The sequence below is a fragment of the Aquarana catesbeiana genome, linkage group LG08 (assembly GCF_042186555.1).
Source record: "Aquarana catesbeiana isolate 2022-GZ linkage group LG08, ASM4218655v1, whole genome shotgun sequence".
Classification (NCBI taxonomy): Eukaryota; Metazoa; Chordata; class Amphibia; order Anura; family Ranidae; genus Aquarana; species Aquarana catesbeiana.
The window spans coordinates 57,101,947-57,118,431 of NC_133331.1; the positions used below are offsets into that span (position 1 = coordinate 57,101,947).

The 16,485-nt window shown below is 44.9% G+C and overlaps 1 protein-coding gene across 1 annotated transcript in view; it reads left to right on the top strand.

Annotated features, from left to right (window-relative positions):
- Nucleotides 1-16,485, top strand: part of LOC141106667 (guanylate cyclase 2G-like) — a 93,361-nt gene that overhangs the window by 68,887 nt on the left and 7,989 nt on the right. Inside the window, exons 17-19 of the mRNA XM_073597608.1 lie at nt 6,446-6,638; nt 10,697-10,871; nt 16,100-16,198. Of these exons, the coding sequence (XP_073453709.1) occupies nt 6,446-6,638; nt 10,697-10,871; nt 16,100-16,198 (467 nt within the window). The remainder of the gene's footprint in view (nt 1-6,445; nt 6,639-10,696; nt 10,872-16,099; nt 16,199-16,485) is intronic.

Below are 16,485 nucleotides of genomic sequence, written 5' to 3' on the forward strand. Positions count from 1 at the left end.
GGGAACACACAGCTCCCAGGAGAGAGCGGGGACCACTAGGGACGCGCAGCGTGACTCGCGCATGCGCAGTAGGGAACCGGGAAGTGAAGCCGCAACGCTTCACTTCCTGATTCCCTCACCTAGGATGGCGGCGGCAGCTGCCGAGAACCGAGCGGGTTCTCGGCGTCCCCTGCCGACATCGCTGGACCCTGGGACAGGTAAGTGGCCATGTATTAAAAGTCAGCAGCTGCAGTATTTGTAGCTGCTGGCTTTTAATATTTTTTTTTTTTGGCGGTGTGGGTGAACCCCCGCTTTAATATAAGGGAGGACTCTAATGGGGACTCAGTTGTAACGGGATGTATGTATTAGAATCCACGTTCAGGTGTAGGCTAGGCTGCAGCCTTCCCTGGGATGCCCCAATGGAGAAATGTAAGGTATATAAAATAGGGAATAAACCCCCCCCTTCCTGGGTAGGTATTAAAGGTGACCTAGTAAATCCCCCTAATCAGGTACGTGATAAAAACCACAATATCCTAGGGTCTTATTTACTGTTCAAGGTTTCCCAAAAACCCAGTGTTCACATACCTGATAAGGGGGATCCACCACGTCACCTGTCACTGAGTTGAAAAACACTCTGAACACCTAAACCGCTTTGAAGAGTGATCCAATACCACTTTGAGGTGGACTTCATTCAATCACCTCTGAATGTAGCTATATTTATAAATGTTATAGTTTATGTTGATCGTTTTGATATATATGCACTTTCTAGTAATTTATGATCACAACACTGGATATTGTGATTCTTATCACTTACCTGATTAGGGGGATTTACTACGTCACCTTTAATACCTACCTGGGAAGGGGGGTTTATTATTATCACTTTTCAGTTCATAGGCAGTGCCATCTATTCCCTATTTTATATACCTGATGTAATGGAGACTATGATGGAAACCCTGAAGTAAGGGGGGACTCTGGTGTAGAAGGGGACTCTGATAGGAACCCTGATGTATTGGGGGACGCTGATGTAGAAGAGGAATCTGATGGGGACCTGACGTAAAGAGGGACTCTAAGAGGGACCCTGATGTAAGGGGGACTCTAAGGGGGACCTTGATGTAAGTGTGACTCTGATGGGGACTGTGATGTAAGGGGGACTCTAATGGGGATCCTGGCATAAGAGAGAACTCTGATGTAAAGAGACCTCTAATGGGGGCTCAGATATAAACAAGGACTGTGATGAGGACCCTGAAGTAAAAGGGAATCTAATGGGAAAACTCATGTCAGGAGGACTCTGATGGGGTTTTTTTTTTTGGGCCCATTATATATTTTTGAATATTTGTAAAATACAGAATGTGGTCCTCATACTGAAAAGTTTGGATACCCCGGGTCTAGGGTGACAGAGCTTCAGGGAAGTGGTAGGTTGTCTTTTTTTCACAATGGGGTGAACGTTTTCCAATATTTCCATATACAGCTTAGTAATTCACAACCTTCAGCTCATCAACTTCCAAAAGAAAGTTATGAACAATCTTCTGAGTTGCAATGTTTAGCTTTATGCCACCAGTGACAGCTGACAAACTAGCAAAGTCAGGCATCACATTTTTATGGAAGAGCTTCATTGGTAAAGCTGCAGAGGTCCCGGCTGTAGCTGCTCAGACAGAATCGTGTAACAGACTGAAGGTCCCAGAAAGCAGCAGACAGATAGAGAACAAAGAGATACCAGGCCACATTTTTAAGGAGGTAAAGAGGGGGTGCCAACTAAGTGTTGCATTAAAAGATATTCATTTATTTAAAAAGGTCATTGGCATTTTAAATAAATGGATATCTTTTTAATTAAATGGATGTCTTTTATTGCAACACTTAGTTGGCACCCCCTCATTTTAGAGATGGCTTTTATCTCCTGGGTGAGCTGCCTCAAGTGTCCCTGATATCACACAACTTTTTCTGGACTGTCCAACATTTATATACGGTTTCTTTTGGACATTTAATTTGTTGTATTGCCCTGATTAGAGCATTACAGTTAGGACTGAGTGGATTTAACCCCTTATGCGCCATTTATTATTTATTGACATATTTGTAAGAAGACTCCATTCAGGGTACAGTAACAGGTTCTCTTGAAAGAGCAACCCCCACCTGCTAATACTGAATTTTTGGTTGCAACCCCCATTGTTGTGTTACTCCACCTGAGTTGTTGGGAAATATTCTGTGCGTCCATGTATGTGACCTCCTTCCAGGATGCAGAACTCCAGTCTGAATGGCCAATTGCCCAAAAAATGTCATGTGAAGAGGGGCAGGGGAAGTCAGTATTGCAGTATGTGTAAGCATTAACACATCTGACCCTAAGGCTCGATTCACATCTATGCATTTTGCTTTTTAGCATTTTTGCTGTGCTTTCTGCATTTTTTAACCGTGTTTTTACCACGATTTTACTGTGATTTTGCCGCAAATTTGCGTTTTTCTTTTTTTTTTTCTTTTTTTACATTCACTGTATATAGCCAATTGCTAAGAAACGGGGCGAGAAGTCGGCTGACGCTTCCTTAACAACCAATGAGTCATCAGCTGTTAGCAGGGTTCTGGTATGGATTTTAGGGGAAAAACCACTCCATTTTTTTTAAAAAAAAAGCTGATGACTCATTGGTTGTTAAGGACACGGTTCCGGGTAACCGGCCCACTCCTTAGCAACCAGCTATATACAGTGAATGTATAGCCAAAAAAATAAAAACACAAATCGCTGCAAAATTGTAAAATCATGGTAAGAACGCAGTTCTTGCGTTTTGGATGCGGGTCCATTGACGTCTATTATATACAAAATGCTGCATGCTGTCCCTTTACAAAAACGCAGAGGCACAAAAATGCATTGATGTGAACGTGTTCCATAGGAACCAATGTTAAAAATATTGTCCTGCGTTTCTGCAAAAAGCATGAAAAAATGCATTCGTGTGAATGGAGCCTAAGATTGCATGGGGTTTGCCGACAAAGAAACAGTTTTTGATCCAACTCGCTGTCAACTCCTATTCTACCACAAGATGGCAGCTTTGCAACACAACTGTTTGCAATAATTCATAGCCAATCCTTGTAATCTTTATAACTTTTTATCAATCATTTCTTTTTAGAGTATAAAGAAAACATATTTTGTATGGTACCCAACCTGCTGCCCTTTGGCCTTTATGGTGTGACCCTTAGGACCCCTTTTGACAATAATCTGTAGAGACTGCTGTCAGGGCCGTAGATATTTTTTTTTCCTGGGGGGGGGGGTTCAGGTCTTTCAAAATTAAAGGCATCATTTACACTTTAATGTTGGGGGAGGTATGGTAAAAACATGTGACAGCAGAGTGGGGCCATGAGACTTTACAATGCAGCGCAGCAAAAATTATCCCCATTCAACTGAATAGAACGCAATGCACGTAATTGTGGTATGGTAGTGTACTCATTAGTACGGCGAGCTCCTCCTAAGCTCCCTATTTTTTTTTCCTTCAGCCCGCTGGGTTGAACTAAAAAAACTCACCATGTGAACCAGGCTTTAGATCTCATTAATATGTTCTAAATGGCCATGGAATGGCAAATATACCATGAATACCTACAGCCCAGGATCCTAGATGTTCCAATTTTTGTCAGCTGCTCAGCCTGTTCACCTGAGTGATGGGCTGAAAAGAGCCACTGCTGTTAACATGTATCTGTACATGCAGTGGTCCCCATGTTTAAGCTCCGGGGGACAGAGCAAAACACATTGGGGTGTGGCCTGGCGGGAACCTGGGCTGAGGTCTCTCTCATCACTACTACATTACCAAAGGACGCTGTGGATGTGCGGCACTAGGGATTTTTTTTCTCTCTTCCCTTCAGTGACTACAGGAGCTGGGATGAGCTCCATCCCTTGCCGGTATTCCTGCAGCACATTCAGTATCATCTACATTACTCCCCACATTGATTAGGCCTGATGACACGCTAACAAACCGTGGGGCCATAGTGGTTACCTGCTGTTAGAGACAAATTTCTGGCCCTGGATGCAGAGAGATTTTATCCGAGGGCAAAAATGTATCCCTACCTCCAGGTAACCACTGGATGTGCAGATACATGTAGATACAAATTTACAGCAGCAGACAGCCTTGGCTCTTTTCAGCCCATCACTCAGGTGTACAGGCTGAGCAGATATTAGAACATCTGATCCCGGGTGAAGGTATTTGCAGTATACTTGCTGCACCATGGTCACCATGGTCATGTAGGATGTATGAATGAGACCCAAGACTGGATTTTAGCTAACCTTACTGTGCAAGTTGAGTAGGTGCAAGGGGCAACATATTGTGGTGGGCAGTGAATTCAGTGATTTATTTAAACCTTAAAAAAATGTGTCCTATGAAATTTTATGAAATGTTTTAAGAGATGAAAAAATACAAAATATTGTGCACTGCCTACCACAGGATGATGCCCTTTGCACCTGGTCAATATAGTTGGCTTTTATTCAGTCTTAATGTGGTAAACCCAGCTTTTGAACTTATACCTATATACCTATAATAACGCTTATCTGTAGGTACAGTGAATATCTCCTAAGCAGGTGTTTAGGAGATATTCACATGGAAAGCGTCCGGTGATGTCACCAGTGCATGCGCTCTGAAGGGACGGCATACCGCTTGGTTGTACTTCTCCTGGGGAGGAGTGCAGTTCGTTCTGCACTTTTGTGCCCCATTTTTAGCCGACAGCCAGCTATAGCCCGCTGTCAGCTGACATCGCTCAGCAGGTTCAGGCTGTGGAAAGATCCTAACTTTAAAGTCAGGACTCACCCAGATGCCTGGACCAGCAGCTCGCTCAGTCTCAGTGAGCCACAGAGACCCTGAGCCAGCCGATCCTGCCCCCTCCACAGCCTGGCATTCCAGTGAGCGTGGGGGAGGGAGGGCAGAGCCAAGGACTGACAGTCACCACTCTTTGCTCCCTGAAGGCTGAGAACTGAGTGATCAGCGGTCTTTGATCTCTCTGTTGTTGGGCTTAGAAGCAGCTGGGGACAGATGCAACATTGGATCCATGCTCCATATACCTAGGTAAGTATAATTAAAAAAAAAAAAAACATCTCTTTTAAAGGAAAAAAAATCCCCCTCTCCCTCTTAAGAACCCTCCCTCCCCAAGCAAAGATTTCCACTGTAAAATAACTCCCTCCCTCAAATATCCCCCAAAACTTAAACCCCCCTGTCTCTAAACCGACCCACCAAAGCAAAAATATCTCACTCAGTCAACACCCTCTCCCCCCAGCAAAGATTTCTAATTATGAAGAAAATCTCCTTTCATCCAATCAAACTCCCTCCCAGAAGCAAATCCCTGCCATTAACATCTTTCTGTAAACTTCTCTACAAGAAACTCCCCTCCTTCTCCAAAAGCAAACCCACCCCCCTTTCCTTAACCCCCCACCAAAAGAAACTCCCCCAGGCTGGAATTCTCACTTCCTCCTTCCCAAAACAGAAAATTGATGCCTCCACACTTACCAGACCTCAGATTCAGCACGGCACAGAAGTAGGAAAACTTCTGCATCCCCAGTCTCCCTTCAGCTGTGTCATATGATACCTTGAGGAGGAGTCTAGGAGTTCCCTCAACTGTGCACTGTCAATTGTCAGCATCTGAGACCTCATAGTAATTTCATGCTTTTCAGGGGGACTCCTTATTAAACTGAGGTGATGGGGTACAATAGAAGGGGGGCTGGCTGCTGCACTCCGAAACTCTGATTGCTTCTACTGTGCTGAGGCTAAACAGCAGGGACACTGTCTGGGCATTTTGCCAGGATGCTCGGGAGGGGAACACCCATGACTCCCCCCCCCCCCTTATCTACGCCCCTGACTGCTGTTGTAGGATATGGTCAGATGGTCAGAGGTTGCCACTGAAGTTGTGTTTTGCCCTCCTCTGTACCAATACTGCTGGAATTTGTAATGGACTTGATATCAATGTGTCTTTATTTATTTCTTTAAAAGTGGCACTTTTAGTAACTTTACAGCTCCATTAATAAATCTCTAACACATTACAACATACAGCAACAATATTATTTTTGAAAAATAATCTAAAATTTGTCCTTTAGTTCCAGTTTAGTGACTTTGCCTAGGCTGGGATGATGTCATCAGTCTGCTGCAGGCATGAGGGAGGATTTCTTCAGTCTCCTCTCCCCCCACTGATTAGACCACAACATTGTATTTTGCAACAAGTCACAGGGACATTTGTGAACACAGCCAAGATCACCGGGCACCAGGGTTTACATTATTGTGTAATCTCTGAGCCGGCACCTCAGTAAATGGTGACCCTGTATGATTGCCAAATAAAGATGGCGCTTTCCTTCCAGAGAGAAAAGCAGATGATAACATTGTCAGGGGGAGTGCTGTGACCTCTGTGGTAGGTAGTAAATACTTTTGATTGTTACACTTTACTTAGCATGCATGCACTTAACATGAAAGTAGAATATATTTGACAGGTCCCCTTTAAGTATATAAATCTGTGTGTTCAGCTTTATCTCAGAGCAGCTGATGGCCGGTAAATCGGTGGAGCCGGAGAGTTTCAGCTCAGTCACCATCTTCTTCTCGGACATTGTGGGCTTTACGACGCTCTGCTCTTCCAGCACTCCGCTGCAGGTGGTCGATCTGCTCAATGACCTGTACAGCCTATTCGATGAGATCATCAAAACGTATGATGTATACAAGGTACAAAGAATTCAGATTTTTTTCCTTTTTATTAGATACATTTTTATTGGGTTTTACAACTTTTACGATACAAAAAAATAAAAAAATGACCCAAACCCCATCCTCCTCAAAATCCAAGCGTAGACAGCATAGTACATGAGGCCAATGAAAGATACGGGATACACTTAGATCATAACAAATTAGGTGTACAATTGGCAAAATTATTTCTGGTTATACGGATAATACGGATAATAAGTCACAATAGTATTTAAAGAGATATTTCTTAGTTTCAGTGTAATGGGTCAGTGTATCTGTAGTGTTACAAATATACCAATATATAATAAAGACTCATTTTTTTTGTTTTAGTACTATGATACTTAGCCTTGCACTGATAGCGATATAGAATTGGGGTGGGGTTCCCCTTAAAATCCATACTAGACCCAAAGGGCCTGGTAGTGATTGGGTGGGGACCCCGTGCTGCAGTGGCGGAATTACCAGGGTCGCCACAGTCGCACTTGCGACGGGGCCCTGGCATTCTGTCACTGTGGGGGGGCCCAGTGGGGTTGCTGTTCACAGGGCTCTGAGCAGGGAGCTTGTCTCTCAGGTAACAGCAGCACAGAGACACCGGCATTGACAGTTTTATATCCCTCTCCGATGGAGACCGTCTGGTCTGTCCTCTCTCGCACGGGATGACAGAGGACACTCAGCTGATCTCTCCCTTCTCCCCCCTCCCCTGTGTGCTCCGCGGGAAATGTGAGCTCGTTAGCTTCACACTTGACTGCCCGCGGAGCACACAGGGGAGGGGGAGAAGGGAGAGATCAGCTGTGTGTCCTCTGTCATCCCATGCGAGAGAGGACAGACCAGACGGTCTCCATCGGAGAGGGATATAAAACTGTCCATGCCAGTGTCTTTGTTGTTACCTGAGAGACAAGCTCTCCGCTCAGAGCAGTGCTGTCCTGAGAAGACAGAGGACTCTGATGGGCACTGATGGGAGGCACTGATAAGAGGCACTGATAGGGACACTGATAGAGGACTCTGATGGGCAATAATAGGAGGCACTGATAGGGACACTGATAGAGGACACTGATGGGCACTGATAGGAGGCACTGATAGAGGACAATTATGGGCACTGATAGGGGCACTGATAGGCACTTATAGGGGACACTTATAGGGGACACTGATGGGCACTGATAGGGGGCACTGATAGAAGGCACTTATAGGGGGCGCTGATAGAAGGCACTTATAGGGGCGCTGATAGAAGACACTGATGGGGGGTGCTGATAGGGGACGCTGATAGGGGGCACCAATGGGAGGCACTGATAGGATTTACTGATGAGCACTGAAGGGAGGCACTGATAGGGGGCACTGAGAAGGCACTAGGGGGCACTGATAGGGGACACTGAGAAGGCACTAGGGGGCACTGATAGGGGGCACTGAGATGGCACTAGGGGGCACTGATAGGGGGCACTAGGGGGCACTGAGAAGGCACTAGGGGGCATTGAGAAGGCACTACGGGGGGGCACTGATAAGGCACTAGGGGGCACTGATAGGGGGCAGTGAGAAGGCACTAGGGGGCACTGATAGGGGGCTTTGAGAAGGCACTAGGGGGCACTGATAGGGGGCTTTGAGAAGGCACTAGGGGGCACTGATAGGGGGCTTTGAGAAGGCACTAGGGGGCACTGATAGGGGGCTTTGAGAAGGCACTAGGGGGCACTGATAAGGCACTAGGGGGCACTGAGACGGGCACCGATGGGAGGCACTGGTGGGCACTGATAGGAGGCATTGATGGGCACTTATAGTTGGCACTGATGGGCATTGATGAACACTAATAGGCAGAACTCATAGGCTGCACTGATGGCCACTGAAGAACACTAATAGGCAGAACTCAGGCAGTATTGATGGGCAGCATTTAAGAGTACTGATAGGTGGCACGGATGGACACTGTTAGGCAGCATTAATGAGCACTGATAGGTGGTGCTGATAGGCAGATTTGATGGGCACTAATAGGCAGCATTAATGAGTACTGATAGGTAACACTTGTAGGTGGCATTGATGGGCACTGATAGGCGGCATTGATGGGCACTGATAGGCAGCATTGATGGGCACTGATGATTGGGGCACTGATTATCAGTGTAAACAATTTTCTGACATTCTTGACAGTCCTTTCCTAACACAGAGACAGCATGGGAGGAAAGGGCTACAGATAACCGGCAAGTCTGTTTACATGTGATCAGCTGACATCACATTGTAAAGGGCCACTGAGATTGCACTGGATGCACGTCCCAGGGGTCATGCAGGAAGCACGGTTTTGGGACAATGTACATGGACACCCTCCCAAAATTGGAAGCCCGGGGCTCGGATGGAAGGGGGGGGGGCCCCATCATGGTTTCTTGCACCGGGGCCCTGAAGGTTCTAGTTACGCCACTGCTGTGCTGTTTTCCTTTTTGAATTTTGACGTGCCGCCATTGTTTTGTTTACGTTTCAGCTGTCAGCACAGAATCCCTCTGACAGCTGATGAGCCATCGGTTGTTAAGGATGTGGCGGCCCCGCTCCTTAACAACCAGCTTGGGCACAGCTGCTTAAAGTTCACATTGGAATCGCACCTCACAAACATGAATCGCGCTGTGAATTCCCACCTAAATCGCTCTCAACAACGGATGTAATCCACACCGCAGTATGAACTGAGGCCCAAGTCTGCAGACTTTGCCGTCTTAAGTAATCATTTTTCATTGGTGTAAAAAAACTGTCACATGACACGGAAAATAGATATCAGTAATCGGTATCGGCGAGTGCTTGAGAAGAAGTTTCGGTACTCGTACTTGGTCTTAAAAAGCTGGTATTGGTGCATCTGTAATGATACTGAGAGTACTGGTAATAAAGTGCAAAAATGGATCAATAGCATAATGATGTCATGTATTTTATATTCACCTTCTTTTGGAAGTACAGTATGTGTATGATTTTTGGTATTTATTGCTGTTTATCTTAGAACTCATTCATACTTGGGATTGAGATGGGGTTCTAAAATCCTGCTGTTGAGCTGCACCTTTACCACACCCAGTCACTACCGCCTTTAGCTGCAGAGGCAGCGGCTGGGGGTGTACTCATGTTATGGCCACGGCAGGAATTATACTTCCTGTCGCTTTCAGAAGGCATAGAGCCTGCCGCAGATGAACCATGCATGTGAATTGGGGTTCCTCGGCAAGGGACCAGAAATTGTGTGCAATGCATGCGGTTGTGGCGTGCTAGTGCAGGGATCTAGGGGTTAAAAGCCGGTGGTGAGGAGGTGATACTGTGCTTCCTCACTGCCTGTCAAATGCTCTCTGAAGAACAATCCGAATGCGGATCACTCTTCAGAGTGCTCCGCTAGTGTGAATGAGCCCTAATTATTGCAGTAAAGCAAGGAAAAAACTGTATATTAATGTTCTTTAATAAGCAAGAATGCTGTGTATACAAACTACAATTGAAGGACTAACAGACATACAGAGAGGTACTACTATGCACACATACACATACATACATACACAAGCCAGATATGCTTTGGGCATTTTTTTCATTTTTTGCATTGGTACATGACCTCCATGGCAGTGCCCAGCTACCCATGACCCCTTTCTTACCAAAAGCTTGCAAATTGGTCTAGGCAAAAAGTTCTGTCATGTGACCAGGCATCTCTTCTGAGACAAGATCCAGGCTGTGATTGGGAGGGGGTGTGTTCAAGTGGCAAGCTGTGATTGGGAAGGAGTATGCTGCAAAGGCAGGCTGTGATTTGGAGGGGGGTGTGTGCCAGAAGCAGGCTGTGATTGGGAGGGGGTGTGGCAAAGGCAAGGTGTGATTGGCTGGGGGATGTGGTGGATGAAAAAAACACCCAGTATAGTCGTGTTATGTGTCTGCACAGTGTCCTGTACCTCTGAATGCGAAAGGATGAACACTGACCACACCAACACAGAAAGGAAAGAAAGATGACTGGCAGAATCACCCAGGTACTTCAGACAGAAGAAGGACATGAAATGACAGATCCTATGATTTATAAAATTCACATATGCAAATACACACATAAAGGAAAAAATCAATTTTAACTGCAGGTGGAAACAATCGGGGACGCATATATGGTCGCCAGCGGTCTTCCAATCCGAAATGGTATCCAGCACGTGGCAGAGATCTCTACCATGTCTCTCCATTTTCTCAGTGCCATGATGTCCTTCCGCATACGGCACGTGCCCGACGAGAAGCTGAAGCTGCGGATTGGACTGAACACAGGTACGCCTTTATTTCAGCTCCTCAGTACATGAACAGATCTCTAGGACACTAGATCTGCTTTGGCAATCAAGCATGGCAATATTTCCCTATGCTGTTTCTATAATTTGTTCTATACTTCTGACACAAATGTCTGATGCAGGTCAGCCTCTGATCATGGGACAAAGTTACAATGTAGTCTGTTCACTGGGGGAAGGGAGACTGGGTAAATGTATCCTCCTGCCTGCAGCAGACTGATGACATAATCTCAGTCTACATAAAGGGGGGGTTTGTGACCTGTCCATACCAGCATTATGAACGCTGACATGTCTCCATCCCAATTAGTAGTACCAAAAAGAGAAAAGAGAAAGCGGGACTTTAATGAGACGTGTCAACGCATAATTATTAATAGATTGGCCAGGCACATATAGAATTGGCCTGTATCCAATATAAGTATGATCCGGACATAAATATTCTATAACCAGGGAGACACTGGGCGTAATCACAAAGGATTTACAGCAATATTCGTATAAAACATCGTTTAATACTTCATTAGACATAAAGAGAATTGTTAAAAATCAATCAATCAAAGGTATGGTGGATACAAAGCGTATACAGTTACAGTACAAGTAGTTGTTAGATTGTAGGCATCCTTAAGTTGTTAACTCTACGCGTTTCTTGGCTTACAACCAATCATCAGGAGTTCAGATGCATAATAACTAGAAAATAATAAAGCAGCCATTAATCTAATGATTGACATAAACATATCGAAAAAGCAAAAAATACAATAGTACTCACAAGTAAAATGGATAGATGATAAAATGAGAAGGTGGTCCGGCCTGTGAAGTCTCACCCAGGGTTGAGGCAAGGACCAGCCCCCCAGAGGTAACCCCCAAAGGGGAGGAGGCTGCCATCAAAACCAGGACACCCCACACAGTATGGCCCAGCGAGAAGGGGGAACCTGGCAAGCGCATGTGGAGTGCTATGGGGGGAGAAAAAGAAATGTGAGTGGAAGTGAGAGTGAAGTGGGAAAACCATCCATTAATGGACAGATGAAAGTGACAGGGGGGTATAGCAAAAAACGTGGAGCACAAGAGGGAAGTGGAGGGATGATGAATAGTGAGGGGTATATGAATATTAAGAATGTGAAAACATGGATGGCTTTGAGCAGTGAGGGAGATTACCTGTGATGTGCGAGTGTAGCATGTGGCGGTCATCCCTATACACGCCGGGATAGCATGTGGAGTGGGCTAGTCAGAGGCCGCCGCCATATACCCCAGGCAGGGGGCGTGTCCCCGCCAGCGTCATGAGGGGACGTCAGTACGGCACACAAGGAGGAGGGAAGGTCCACTCCAGATCATGTGATCTGGGCGGAGTGCCCTCCCCCTGTTGCCATGACTCCCAAAGAATGGAACAGAGACGCCCGCAGTGCGGCATCGTGAGACGCCGCACCAAGGGCGCAAACCCATGACGCTGATGCGTCGAGGTCACGGTCCGCCCCCACCGTGGTGTAGGGCGGGTGAGGGGCCGCAAACTGGGCGCATCACAACCCCGGGGGATGAGACACGACCAGACCAAAGACCAACCTCCCAGTACCTATATTATAGTGAGTGGTAAAAGACACACATAATGGGGTAGTACAAGTAAAGGAGTGGAAAAGTATGCACTGAATTAAATCAGAATCAAAGTTGCATATAGTGGTCAGCCAATGTTTAGCTGATGAAAAGAAAAAAACAAGAAAAAGAAGCCGAAAGATATAATAAATTAGAAAAATAAATAACAGAGATGATACAATGAGTTCTGGAATATGGTTGGTCAGGTCATGGTGGGGGCGGACCGTGACCTCGACGCATCAGCGTCATGGGTTTGCGCCCTTGGTGCGGCGTCTCACGATGCCGCACTGCGGGCGTCTCTGTTCCATTCTTTGGGAGTCATGGCAACAGGGGGAGGGCACTCCGCCCAGATCACATGATCTGGAGTGGACCTTCCCTCCTCCTTGTGTGCCGTACTGACGTCCCCTCATGACGCTGGCGGGGACACGCCCCCTGCCTGGGGTATATGGCGGCGGCCTCTGACTAGCCCACTCCACATGCTATCCCGGCGTGTATAGGGATGACCGGCACACGCTACACTCGCACATCACAGGTAATCTCCCTCACTGCTCAAAGCCATCCATGTTTTCACATTCTTAATACTCATATTCCCCTCACTATTCATCATCCCTCCACTTCCCTCTTGTGCTCCACGTTTTTTGCTATACCCCCCTGTCACTTTCATCTGTCCATTAATGGATGGTTTTCTCACTTCACTCTCACTTCCACTCACATTTCTTTTTCTGCCCCCATAGCACTCCACATGCGCTTGCCAGGTTCCCCCTTCTCGTTGGGCCATACTGTGTGGGGTGTCCTGGTTTTGATGGCAGCCTCCTCCCCTTTGGGGGTTACCTCTGGGGTGCTGGTCCTTGCCTCAACCCCGGGTGAGACTTCACAGGCCGGACCACCTTCTCATTTTATCATCTATCCATTTTACTTGTGAGTACTATTGTATTTTTTGCTTTTTCGATATGTTTATGTCAATCATTAGATTAATGGCTGCTTTATTATTTTCTAGTTATTATGCATCTGAACTCCTGATGATTGGTTGTAAGCCAAGAAACGCGTAGAGTTAACAACTTAAGGATGCCTACAATCTAACAACTATCTGTACTGTAACTGTATACGCTTTGTATCCACCATACCTTTGATTGATTGATTTTTAACAATTCTCTTTATGTCTAATGAAGTATTAAACGATGTTTTATACGAATATTGCTGTAAATCCTTTGTGATTACGCCCAGTGTCTCCCTGGTTATAGAATATTTATGTCCGGATCATACTTATATTGGATACAGGCCAATTCTATATGTGCCTGGCCAATCTATTAATAATTATGCATTGACACGTCTCATTAAAGTCCCGCTTTCTCTTTTCTCTTTTTGATAATCTCAGTCTAGGCAAAGTCACTGAGCTGGAACTCAAGGATATCTTTTTATTGGTAAAAGGTGGAGCTTTGCATGAAAGTCAATGAAAGTCTGCTTGTAAATTCATTCAGTGTAAACAAGGACAAAACAACCCAATGTTATTAGGCTATTTGCTGTGCTGATCAAATGTTTTCCGTTAATTTAAAATATACCACATTTGGTCCCTAGATGGCAATATGTATCATAGATATTTGGCATGATACCTAGTCCCATCTAGTGGCCAACTTTGGTATTTTTCATTTTAAGTCAGTGGGAATCATTCGTCCAACAAAAAGCCTAATAACATTTGTTTTCTGTCACACTTTGCATGGAATGAATGTACATGCACTTTTACAGGCAAATTGCTATGCAATTTTCCCTGACATAGTGCCTTGAAAAAGTATACATACCCTTTGAAATTTTCCACATTAGTCATGTTACAACCAAAAACTTAAATGTATTTTATTGGGATTTTATGTGATAGACCAACACAAAGTGGCACAGAATTGTGAAGTGGAAGAAAAATTATAAATGGTTTTCATTTTTTTTTTTTTTACAAATAAATATGTGAAAAGTGTGGTGTGCATTTGTATTCAGCCCCCTTTACTCTGATACCCCATAATCTAGTGGAACCAATTGCCTTCAGAAGTCACCTAATTAGTAAATAGAGTCCACCTGTGTGTAATTTAATCTCAGTATAAATACAGCTGTTCTGTGAAGCCCTCAGAGGTTTGTAAGAGAACTTTAGTGAACAAACAGCATCATGAAGGCCAAGGGACAAACCAGACAGGTCAGGGATAAAGTTGTGGAGAAGTTTAAAGCAGGGTTAGGTTATAAAAAAATATCCCAAGCTTTGAACATCTCACGGAGCATTGTTCAATCCATCATCCAAAAATGGAAAGAGTATGGCACAACTGCAAACCTACCAAGACATGGCCGTCCACCTAAACTGACAGGCCGAGCAAGGAGAGCATTAATCAGAGAAGCAGCCAAGAGGCCCATGGTAACTCTGGAGGAGCTGCAGAGATCCACAGCTCAGGTGGGAGAATCTGTCCACAGGACAACTATTAGTCGTGCACTCCACAAATCTGGCCTTTATGGCCCTGACCTGTCTGGTGTGTTCCTTGGCCTTTATGATGCTGTTTGTTCACTAAGGTTGTCTACAAACCTCTGAGGGCTTCACAGAACAGCTGTATTTATACTGAGATTAAATTACACACAGGTGAACTCTATTTTCTAATTAGGGGACTTCTGAAGGCAATCGGTTCCACTAGATTTTAGTTACGGGTATCAGAGTAATGGGGGCTGAATACAAATACACTCCACACTTTTCACATATTTATTTATCACAAATTTTGAAAACCATTTATCATTTTCCTTCTACTTCACAATTATGTGTCACTTGGTGTTGGCCTATCACAAAAAATCCCAATAAAATACATTCACATTGTAACATGAAAAAATGTGGAAAATTTCAAAGGGTTTAAATACTTTTTCAAAGCACTGTAAATGGAACCCATAATGTTACTATTATATTATGAAGTGGCTGGAATTTATTATTTACAAGTACATTGTAGTCAGCCCCCCTCGCCTTTCAGTCCTTCATAATTTAAGTGTCATCTCTGAGCCGGCATCTCAGTCCAGGAAGCAAATGGTGACCCTGGATGATGCCTGAACAAAGATGGCACAGTCCTTTTGAAGAGAAAACCAGTTAAAAAAATTGTCAGGGGGAGTACTGTTATCTGTGTGAGTGGTATTAAATACCTGGTGCTGTTACAGTAACGTTACTTGTAGCATAACTCCCAACTGTCCCTGATTTGGAACAAAGTCCCTCTGTCCCTCTTTCCTCCTCATTTCTCCCTCATTTTGGTCTGATCTATATAGTTGTATATAAAATGCACTTTTTATCTATCAAAAAGTGTTTTCCAGTGCTAAACCTTTCATCTGATTTCTAAATTTCTGCATTTGTAAATTCCAAAAGCCAATATAAAGGAATAGTAGCGGTAAAAAAAGCACTTGTGGGTTTAACCAATCTTGATTTTTTTGGACAATTCTCCTTTAAGGGGGCGTGACAAGGGGGTGTGTCCTGCTGATATGTGTCCCTCATTCCCATCTGAGAAAGTTGGGAGGTATGCTTATAGTATGCTGTACTTAACATGGAACACACAGTATATCTGATGACAAGTCCATTTTTAGATGCATTTTGTGTCCTGTATTCTCTAACATGCTCCCCTCTGCCCCTGCCTGTTATAGGTCCCGTGGTTGCTGGTGTGGTGGGGGTGACCATGCCCAGGTACTGCCTGTTTGGGGACACGGTTAACATGGCATCAAGAATGGAAAGCAACAGTCTACGTAGGTAAACTTGGTGCATTTTACTAGTTTGTGTCATCCCTACCAGCTTAAAGGTGACCTCCAGCATCCCTTTCAGTCTAGCACAGTTGTACCAGCTCCTCTCCTCTACTGAAATTGCTTAGGCCAGGTTCACACTGATCCGACACGGAAGTCGGACTACTTCCGATCAGACTTTGCCCTGCAACTTCATGTCCAATTTCCAAGGCGACTTCAATGAAGGGGACCCGACTTTGAGATGATTGCGACTTGTCTTTTGACCAATCAAAACAATTCCTTTGCTTCTGGTA